Below are 11,500 nucleotides of genomic sequence, written 5' to 3'. Positions count from 1 at the left end.
ATGAATGGAGTGGCTGCACACATGCCAGACCAGCGGTTCATTTAGGAGGTTTCCAAGGGGTATGAGGTCCCTGTTCTCGTGATAGATCGGTGGGACTCCCACCTAATAGTTATAGTAATAACTTTACATAACTGTAATACCTCTTTAAGATATGTGGTGCACAACAGGCCATAAAGTGCTGTTCTATGGTATAATTTTTATCTGAAGGTCATAATCCAAATACAAAATTATTGCTGTGAAGCCAGTTATTGCTTGGGAATTCTTGCTGTAGCCCTTGTAGTGGATAAAGCCATTTTATATTTCAGAAGTGTATCAATGAACGATAAAAGGGTAACAGTAATTTTTTATTTATTTGCTAGTTTATTAGAGCTAGGCATCTATACCTGAGTTAGTCTGTCAATGATTGTCAAAAGATCTGTAATTACCTTATAATAACAGCTTTCATTATTTTCCCCTGTCCCTTTCCACTGCTCCCTTAAAAGACCGTAACTATGGCTCATCTGTCTCTGGCTAGGAAGACAGAGGGGCGGTCCTTCACACTGCATGCCTGCATTAGGCTTCAGAGTGAGGAGGCGTGTCTCTCAGTAATCCAATCTGATTGGCTGGCAGGAAGCTGCTGGCTACAGCAAGTTTGTATGTGACCTGAGGGAATGCAGTTTTGGCCTCAGAACTGGCAGAGGAGCCATCTTGAGAAGGTCCTCATATTGTAAATGTTTAAACAGCCGTAACTAAGGGAAAAACTCAAGGAAAAGTGGTATGTGAAGAAACTAAAGATTGCTTTATGCATAATGCTGCAGCAGCAGTAACATATGCAGATTTTTGGATGAAAACATGACAGTTACCCTTTAAATTATGAGAAAGATCATTTATTCTGCAGCCCCATTTTAAAGACTGCAGGCAATATTTAGCACATTTGTTTTATTTTTACTTCACCAAAATGTAGATTTGTCATTTGAAGACAGTGAAGGAAGCCATTTTGTAAGCCGGTCCAATATTTACTAGAGCAGAGACCAATAATCATGAATTCAACATTGCTTCCTAAATGAGGGAGTGTACAACTGTTGTAAGTGGACATCTACTTGCATTTACCAAGTCTTCACATCAAGTTTATTTTAAATAGTAAAGTTATAGAACAGAAAAATATGCATCAAAGAGCAACACCAAAAGCCACAGATGATTTTTTTTAACTTTACAATCATTTTATGTTAAACTTTTTATCCACTATTTAAGAATATTTAAATTACAAAGCATGTTCGGTAACTACTGAACAATAACACTTTACTGCAGAATCCAAACTGAATGAACCACTGTACTGCAGCAATGGAAAAGATAAGCAATGCAGACAAATGCTGGAGTGTCAAAAGGTGTTATAAGTACACAAAGTTACTGTGCAGTCCACAAGAATGTTTTTTGGGAAGAAAGCCTATTTGCTCCATAGCTTTGCCTTATGTGGACTCCAGACAAATGAAGGCGTACACACAGGGGTGCAGATAACACCTGCCCTCTTGAGAAGTTTATAGGTCACTGTTGCAGTCACGGCACAGAATGTCCTCATTATCTGGATAAAATCCTTTCCCTACCAGGGAACATGAGCAACGGGAGCAGTTAAAGCAGCTGTTATGCCAGTGCTTGTCTTCAAAGGAGACATACTTATCTCCTCCAAAAAAACCTAAACAGAACCAAACATGGAAAAGTTACAAAAAGCCAGAAATGAATCTTGTACAATGACGTGCTTTCTCGAACTGAAATATGGGATATTGTGCAGCTCAGTGTATGATCACAGCTTTAAAGGGTTTGTCAGATTTTTTTTTTTTATATTGATGATCTATACTCAGGATAGGTCATCAATATCAGATTGGCAGGGGTCCTACTCACAGCACCCCCACTGATCAGCTATTTGAAGAGAAAGCAGCGCTCTTACGAGAACTGCCTTTTCTTTATTGTTTAACTGCTTGCAGTTGCAACTGCAGCGGTGAGCAGGTGTAATTACTGTACAACTTTGCTGTCCCCTTCACTTCTATGGGACAGCTCTTTCCTGTTCAAGTGAATAGGAGGGAGCCGTCACACTGAAGTGAATGGGGACGGAGCAGTTTTAATGACACCTACTCACCGATGAAGTTGCAATGACTAGCAGAGCTTTCTCTTCAAACAGGTATGCCAGAAGTGGGTCCCCCACGATCTGATATTGATGACCTATCCTCAGGCTAGGTCATCAATATAAAAAAAAAAAAAAAAAAAAAAAAGCAGACAACTCCTTTAAGGGTACTTGGATGTAACTTTTTTAAATAGGGGGTACTTGACTTAAGGTGAATCTGTCACCTCTCCTTAGTATTATACATGTAGTACTGTACTTAATAGGGCCGTTTCTACTGACTCCTAGTCACTAATATTTATGTCTGTATACTGGCCCCCTTTCCTCAACTGTGATACCCATTAGATCAGCAGGACATCCACCAATCATGAGAATGGGTACCCTGTACCCCTCGAAGCCCCCCAAAATAAACAGAGGCGCAGGTCAGGCATGTTAACTGCCACTTCATTCACCTCTATGGGAATTCCAGAAAACTGAGCTCTGTACTGAATGGTGGCGGAAGAAAGGAGCACTCACTGGATCAGGAAGACAAAGGAATCATAGGTGTACGCAAAAATATAGGGAGTCATTTACTAATCTGAAATACACCTAAATTAGTTGTATTTCAGGAGCTGCTACCTGCAACTTTTCCCTGACTCGTGCCAGGTCTAAAATTGTGGGCGATGGCAGAGAAGGGTTGGCAGGCCCTTCTCACTTATTTTCTGGTTTAGGCGTAGAAAATGGTCTACATGTAAGACAGCTCGGAAGCGGTCTTACATTTAGAACAGGCGCTGGATGCGGCGAAGTTATGGAGAGGCCTGCGGCTCTTCATAACTTCGGTGGAACCACCGCCAGCTTAGGCCTTTATTTAGCCCGGCATCTAGAATTACATAATTACAAAACAATGCAAAAATGCTCAAAACCCACATGAGCAAAAACATCAACATCAGTATGCAATAAAGAGGCTCTGAAACTACATCCCTAATGTATTCATTTTTTTACATTGTGCAAAATAAAAGCAGAGCAAAAATACCTGTAATAGGTTTAGTACACCCAAAGCATTTCCTGGCATATAAGTTCCCAAAACACTTGATACAATAAGGCTTCTCATCCTGAGAGGTAAACTGTTGACCGGCCAACTGGGTCTTACACCCAGTACAGACAAAACATTCCTTGTGCCATGGCTCATCCCTGTAAGTTACGCCTCCTTTGGTCAGTGACTGGAAAGTAAAAGGATTGTGGTAATGATTAGTAAAACTTCAGGCAGTTATTACAATGAGTCACAAACCAACCAGATAATCCCCCATTTTAGATATTAAGACCACCACAAGTAAAAAGTCTATCCTTCAGCCAACATCTATTACCTTTTTGCAATGTGTGCAGCGAGGGGCAAACTTGCTCTCATAACATGGGATGCAATAATGGGCCTGGTTGTCAGGAATGAATGAGCGAGATCCGATGGGCTGCTTACAGCTATTGCATATGAAGCAATGCTCATGCCAAGTCTGTCCATTGTATTCCAATTTGCGAGATCCTACAGGAAAAATAAAAACCATACTAATGGAGACATTTAAGACAATTCTAATAGAGAATGTTTGAAAGAAACAGTGGAATCTGGCAAGTCACATTTCCAGCTTAGGGTACTTTCACACTAGCGTCGCTGGATTCCGCCAGGCAGTTCTGTCGCTGGAACTGCCTGCCGGATCCGGTAATCTGTATGCAAACGGATGCCAGCCTGCAGATCGATCCGTCTCACAAATGTATTACAATACCGGATCTGTCTCTCCGGTTGTTATCTGGAAAAAAAGGATCCGGTATTTATCTTTTTCACATTTTAAAAAGGTCTGAGCATGTGCAGACCGCAAAACCGGATCAGTTTTACCGGGACACTTAGAGCTGGATCCGGCATTAATGCATTTTAATGTAAAATAATTCCAGATCCAGCATTCCGGCAAGTGTTCCAGAATTTTGGACGCTGAGATTGGACAGCGCTACAGCCAGAGGAGAAGGAGACGCCCACAGAGAAAGGACTGCATCTCCTCCCCATTGCTCCGATGCTCCGTATTAGCATATTGAGCGTGGAATTTGTGGGGGGCCATAACGGGGCACAGGAGCGGTATTTAAAAAAAAAAAAACAGGCAGGGTGGCAGCACAGCAGAGGGTTCCCCGCAGGTACAGATATTTATATCACACACTACAAACCAATGAAAGGTCATCTGTCATAGATCTGAAACTGGCTGATCTGTTACATGTGCACTTGGCAGCTGAAGACATCTGTGTTGGTCCTATGTTCATATGTGCCCGCATTGCTGAGAAAAATTTGGTTTTAATATATGCAGATGAGCCTCTAGGAGCAATAGGGGTGTTGCCGTTCGTCCTAGAGGCTCTGCTCTCTCTGCAACGGCTATGCCCTCTGCACTTTGAAAGGATCAGGCATTGAGTGTCACGACACCTGGCCTTGGGCTGCGCCATGCACTTTAATATCTGGCACAGGGCAGTACAGGAAAGGGCTTTTTCTGTACTGTGCCGGATACTGAAGCACATGGCGCAGTGCAAGACTTTTGGAAAAGTCAGTGCCAGGAGTGATTACATTTACACTGCCTAGACCTGTCAAAGTGGAGAGGGCATGGCAGTTGGAGAGAGCAGAGCCTCTAGGTGTAATGGCAATGCCTCCGGTGTTCCTAAAATCTAATTTGCATATATTAAAAAACAATTTTTCTCAGCAATGCGGACACATGAACATGGGACCAACGCACATGCCTTTAACTACCAAGTGCATGTGTTAGGCCTCTTTCACACGGCCGTTTTTTTTTCCCGTTTACTGGCCGTTTTTTGCGGTCCGTATACGGTCCGTATACGGAGCCATTGATTTCAATGGGTCCGCAAAAAAAACGGAATGTACTCCGTATGCATTCCGTTTCCGTTTTTCCGTTCCGTTTTAACATAGAACATGTCCTATATTTGGCTGCAAATCACGTTCCGTGGCTCCATTAAAGTCTATGGGTCCGCAAAAAAACGGAATGCATACGGAAGTGCATCCGTATGTCTTCCGTATCCGTTCCGTTTTTTGCGGATCCATCTATTGAAAATGTTATGCCCAGCCCAATTTTTTCTATGAAATAACTGTATACTGTATTTGCCATACGGAAAAACGGAACGGAAAAACGGAACGGAAACAAAAAACGGAACAACGGATCCGTTTAAAACGGATCGCAAAACACTGAAAAAGCCATACGGTCGTGTGCAATAGGCCTAACAGGTCAGCCAGTTTCATAGGAACAAATCTGCTGACAAATGCCTTTTAACTAATGCTACTCATATTTAATCTAAAAAAAAAAATAGTACTCAGTCAAAAAGCCTTTTTAGAAAATATATCAATGGCAAGGAGAATACAACTGCTCTAAGTTTTTTAGCTCAGCCTTAACTTTTCCTTCTCTTCTGTAAACTCAGGGGAGCATGGTTATCTGTTTTCTAAGAAAAATCCACATCGGCTTACGGTATTTTAAATATTTATAGCTTGAAGAAGCCTTTAATCCTATTACTGCTGTCCCAAGAAGACTTCAGTCCAGAGCCAAGGCATAAAGTGAACTGTGATGTATCTAATCCCAGAGAACGTAGCAGATAGATATAGCACACTTGAACTAAGATATGAAAGATCACAGCCTAATTAAGTGATAACACAATCCAACGTGTAATCTAATCCTCAAGATAATGGAGTCTAATAGGTTTTGCATGGGCTAAAGCAGACTAAAGACATTGCATAACAGTCCAGTACAATTAGCATGCATGCATGAAGGGGCCATACTGTATTTATTTTAGGGTGGAGATGTAGAATATGGAATTGGCTTCTTCAGTAGATGAAATCCCAACGGCCTAATTTACTGTGAAAGGGCTGTGTGCTAGCTTGTACACACTGATACCTTTTGGCGCAACACCACAAAAGACATCATTCGCTTTTGTGGTTTTGCGCCAAAAGGTATCACAGTGTGTACAAGCTAGCACACAGCCCTTTTACAGTAATCTACATCACTCCTCTGGAGTACTGGCGACTCCTAGGATTGAGAAAGATACCGGCAGCATACCTCATCCGGATTGAACCCTTCTTCCCGCCCACCTTTGCAAGTGTTGTGCTGACACAAGCACAACACCAGAAGGTGCGTACAACTTTTAATTCAGTACTCCCTAAAACTATTCACTAAAAATTACTACCCTATGAGCGCCTTGTTTCTCGTTTATCTCGCCAACGGCCTAATTTGTCTGGCAGCCCCCAGAGATGGTCTATGGTCAAGAAATAGTGATGAAAAAAAAAATTAAGGGATTTGCTAATGGCATAGTTTATATGCCATTGCACATTTTATATACAGTATCAGCGCTCCAGATGGTGAGCAAAATGGTCACTGATGCGACATAGAATTTGCAGATGGTGACAAGACTTTTTAGTCTTGCCACCATCTGCGACTGGAGCGCTGCCGTGCCACATGGCACGGGAGCGCATAGTTCCCTGCCCCGCCGCCAATCACCACCATAGGTTTTAGGCCTAGTAGACCTGAGGCCTATGCGGTAGTAAAATTCTGGTGCAGGCGGGCGTGATGACATCATTGCGCGCCTGTGCTGGGATGCAACGCAGTGACGTGTGCATGTCTGCCTCACCACCCCGGCCTATACCATCTGCAAGCGAGCACCAGGACACAGGCGAGTATTTGCTTTTAGTTTTTTTTTTGTGTGTGTCAACTTTGGGGGACATTACTGCCACATGCGTGCAAGCTACTACATGGGGGCAGTGTGAGGGCAAACTACTACATGGGGCAGTGTGGGGGGAAATTACTATGTGGGGGGCATTGCTATTGGGGAGGAACTGTAGGTGCATTTCTATTACTGGGACATATTAGGGGACATTATTTTTGGGGACACTATACAGGCATTATTACCTGAAGCACAATATAGGGTGTTATTACTGGGGTCACGCTAGAGGGCATTATAATTGCTGTAGATACTATAGGGACATTTGGGGTCATTTATCAAACTGGTGTAAAGTAGAACTGGCTTCGTTGCCCATAGCAAACTGTCAGATTCCACCTTCCTTTTTGTCAGCTCCTTTGGAAAATGAAAGGTGGAATCTGATTGGTTGCTATGGGCAACTAAGCCACTTCTACTTTACACCAAATTACCCCAATTAGGTCTCCTGGGGTCAGTGTTTTTTTTTAGCAGTATAGTACCTGGGGAATTGGGGAGCACAGTGGGCACAGTATTGGGAGTGGCAGCAGGATGATATTGTCGGGACACCAGAATGGGAAGGTTGATGGAAAAATGTAGAAATCTAACATGTCTGTTAGAGACGAGATGCAGCTGAAAGAATTGATGGCGGTCTGGGTCAAACGGAGGAGAAGAGGAAAGAGAAGGTCTACATGACCGGAGATGTCACTGGAAGTAAGAGGTATGTAGTGCTGGCTCACTACTGTGACCCGTGTCTCATGTCCAAGAATTTATTATAAATTATATGTATTTTAAATTTGGCAACTAAAGATTTAATTTGGCTCCTAAATTTTTCAGTTTAGTAGCCAGTGGCTCATTGGTATTTTTGGGACACTGAGTATTATGGACTGGCATCTACGACATTATGCTCAATTCTACATACACATTTTGTAAATGAATTATATGCAAAAGTCTTTGCTTGGACTCTAAGCATCAGTTTAATGCAGCACTGTTTGCTATGGTTAGATATTTTTAAAGGGGTTGCTCAAGCAGAAACTGGATAACTCGGGGGCCTGACCTGTAATAAAGAAGAGATGATAATTTACCTGACAGATCTCTTGCTGCCCCATTTCTCCTGGCATGGCTCTGTCTTCCTAGTTGAAGTGTGACATTACATCAACAGCATGTGACCAGGGCGGAGCACTGAAGAGGCCAAAGACTGGCTGAAGCAGTCACGTGTTGTCACCACTGCAACTAGGAAGACAAGGTCATGCCGAGAAAACCAGAAAAAAATGCTATCCTTTCTTACAAGTTAATCCCCTGAGTTGCCCGATTTCCTCCTGAAACCAGAAAACCCTATTAACCGCCTAACAGTTTTGCCTGAGTTCTGTTCATGCTTCGGGAAAAGGACCTAACATCCTAAAGCAGAAATGTTTAATCTATAAAGGGTCTATAAATTCTAGATTTTTACTTATTTGGATTTGGCAGCATACATTCAGGTCATTAATAGTTACACTGATTTGGAAGGAAGTTCCAGGTACGTCATTAGAGAATGTTCTGGCACTGTCAAACACTTGCGAACAATTTGGCCCGCACACTACAAATGTACCATATGCCAAGAATTTCTGAACCTTGATTTATTTCCTTTTCTCGTGAATATTCTCTGAAGTCATTGAAGGATGGTGTGTTAGTTAGATGCAGAGTAGTTTTTCAGCCCTTTCATAAAAAGGCATGTTAATCAAAGTTGTAAATGACACTGAAAACTGGAAAAGAAACCCAGCCTTTTTTATACATGTAAAAAAGACACTTTTCTCCCCCCAAGGTACACTAGGCAAAACTGATGCACTTTACACGGGCCGCAAATCTGCAGATAATCTGGCAGTGTAAATGTACCGCCAATTACCCGATTAAAAGAACGAAATGCTTGTTCATTGGGTAATAGATCAATTGTACAGTCACCAATAATTATTGTTTGCCCGCTGCAGATGGTGCTGTGCAAACAACTAGGCGGTATGGGGACGAGCAATGGCATTAGCGATCACTCCTCCCCATACTGTGAAAGAGATTGTTGCATATAAATACAGCAGTCTCCTCCAACAGCGATCAGGCAATTGTCGGCAAGGAATGCTTCTTTACTGACAATCTGCTGCTGTATCATCCCATGTAAAAAGACCTTTAGTCATGCCTAGTGCAGATGGGCAGTTGCATGACAGATTGAAAAAGCCATAATAAAAAAATAAAAAATAAAAAGCCCTGGATCATGCACTACTCTTTCAGGCCTTGTACTAGCCTCACACTAGTCACAGCTCCTGAGATGTCCTTTTCAATAAATCTTTGTATTGCCCATTAAAGAGCAATTCTGGAGCATAATTCATGATTCCATTTTAGGCTGTTCCACCGATTTAAACCTGACTGTGACCGTACCCCAATACTTGCAGTACTGATTGGACAATGAAGCGATGCACCCCCAACTAGCGACATCCAGATGTTCATTCATAAATTTCTGATGAGTGCCACAACATAGTAAATGCTTATATTCATGAAATAACTAACATTTCAAGAGAGCTGATAAAAAGAAATGTTGGAGTTTTATAAAACGGTCAGGTTTAAAAAAAATAAAAATATTTATGTTCTATCCCTGTTTTAATTCAGTATAGAACCTCTTCAGAAGGGTTATTCCCACGTCAGATATTTAACCTGCTCAGCTTTCCTTGTAATTCTCATATATGCAGTTTGCCAAACTGTAATCAGTTGACCTATATTCTCCTGATAACTGAGTGGAGGTCCAAGTGCCGAGACCCCATGCATTTCTAAAATGAAGGGGCAGATGAGCTCTCTGGAGAATCAAGCATGGGCTTGCTTGGCTTGCTGTCTGAGGAGAGCCAAACAAAGCAAATCAGAACTGAAGGGGCTTCTGCACCCCTATTTAGTAATCAGTGAGGGTGATAAAGAACCCTTCCAGGAAAACCAGAGCAGCGGCATTGGATCTGCAGTAGAAGTACTGATCTATTCTTTAAAGCAGGCTGATCCCCTGTGTTGTCCTTTTTCTCCTGAAACCTGACAATCCCTTTAAACAGACTTCTAGAACTGAATATTCTGAAACATAATTACGGTTAAAGTATTGGCCTTTAGTGCTACTTTACTACTGGCACACCTTCACATTTCTCATTTTGCAGTACCTGGCATGACTGTCTTTTCACAGCTGACACACTTGGAGGAGAATTCACTGCAATAACAATCATTACATAGTAGTTCTTCATCTTGGCAAGTGAAGGGCTCATCAGCCAGTGATCGTTCACATCGAAAGCACCGGAAACAGTTCTCATGGTAATGACGATCCTCATAATAGAGCTCCTGTAATAAGTAGATAGTGAGCATTATTATAGAGCTGCATGTCACTACATAAAATGTAAAGTGAGTAAATCAAACCACGACCTCTCTGGCAGATGGTACCGGAAAAGCTGACAATGTGTATTGATACACGTGACTATCCCTTGAACTGAATGCTAGTGACAATATTGTATTTCAACAGAAAACAAAAAGCAAGGAGAAGACAACCTACTAAATTTTTTGGCCTTCTAAGGTTCTAGAGGACTTTGGTAGGGAGTTGTGGAGGATTGCTAGAAAATCCATGCAAAGTCCGAGTGCAGAAACTAGAAAGAAATAGCTGATGATTTCTGGGCCCAAATGCAAACATACAAAATGCTATGAAGCAGCATCAGAAATTCAGGATGTTTAAAAAAGGTATACAGGAGTTGATTTGGGGAAGGGTGCCCATATCCCTTTTGTGAGGAATTATGATCTAATTCCAGCCATTTGCTGTGAGATAACAGAGGGAGTGAACTCTGCAAGGGTCCTGGCTTCAAGCAGGCCACATGCGTACAATTCACACTTTACTCAGCCAGCACGGAGGTCAACTCATCCTACAGGAAAACCACCATCCATCAGAGATCATGGTACTGGGGATTCACAAGGAATTATGAATTGCCCGTCCATCACAGGCATAAACCAGTTATATATCTGCGACCCTGGGGCCAAGATGGACATGTCCCTGGTCGTAGTTTGGGGGTCAGGTGCCGGGAAGGAAATAAGAGATCACTCAGCAGGAACCTAATAACAGAGCCATTTTTGGTCTCCACCTGTAGCCGGAACCCAGGCGGACCAGTTTGTCGCAGAACCATCTCCCTATGACCTTCCGGTCTGGAGCTATGGGCCATAATGGATGTTGTGGGTCTTTGGCTACCAGGACAAGGAAGGGAGGGTGGACTCCTCGCAGAGGGAGGGGCGTGACAGACTACAGGAGAAAAGGCCCATGCAGGCCCGGGTATTTTTCTGAAGGGGGTCAGATCGAGTAATGGTGTTTGGAGGGACCGTGGACAAACTGCTGACATCACTGCCCCCCATGTGACTACAGCCAAGCCTTACAGCACCCCAGAACTCATCGTAACCCAAAGGACTACTCATCCATCTGGTAACTGACCCTTGCTCTGTTTAATTCTGTTGTATCATACCACCTGTATGTAGGTGTGGTCTTAATCACACCTTTAATAGCTGTTGGCTGAACGCTTGCTTTGCCAAAAGCGGTCTCTTCTGTCTTACATGCTCGGCAGAGTCGAGGATACATGTGTTTTCACTGGGATGAGAGGAGAAAACTGCTGGCAGACACCCTAAGGCTGGAGTCAGATGCGATATGTACACAGTGTCTGTATTCTGACTTAGTCCCAGGCCTCCCTGCCA

General features: G+C 42.7%; 1 protein-coding gene across 2 annotated transcripts in view; it reads right to left on the bottom strand.

Annotated features, from left to right (window-relative positions):
• Positions 1-823: 823 nt before the first annotated feature.
• Positions 824-11,500, bottom strand: part of FHL3 (four and a half LIM domains 3) — a 78,383-nt gene continuing 67,706 nt past the window's right edge. For both annotated transcript variants that reach the window (XM_040424436.1, XM_040424437.1), the window contains exons 3-6: positions 9,943-10,117; positions 3,436-3,605; positions 3,105-3,291; positions 824-1,669 (exon numbers count right to left, since the gene is read on the bottom strand). In XM_040424436.1, the coding sequence (XP_040280370.1) occupies positions 1,515-1,669; positions 3,105-3,291; positions 3,436-3,605; positions 9,943-10,117 (687 nt within the window). In that variant the 3' untranslated portion in view covers positions 824-1,514. The remainder of the gene's footprint in view (positions 1,670-3,104; positions 3,292-3,435; positions 3,606-9,942; positions 10,118-11,500) is intronic.

The sequence above is a fragment of the Bufo bufo genome, chromosome 3 (assembly GCF_905171765.1).
Source record: "Bufo bufo chromosome 3, aBufBuf1.1, whole genome shotgun sequence".
Taxonomy (NCBI): Eukaryota; Metazoa; Chordata; class Amphibia; order Anura; family Bufonidae; genus Bufo; species Bufo bufo.
This window is presented reverse-complemented; position numbering and strand designations above follow the sequence as displayed.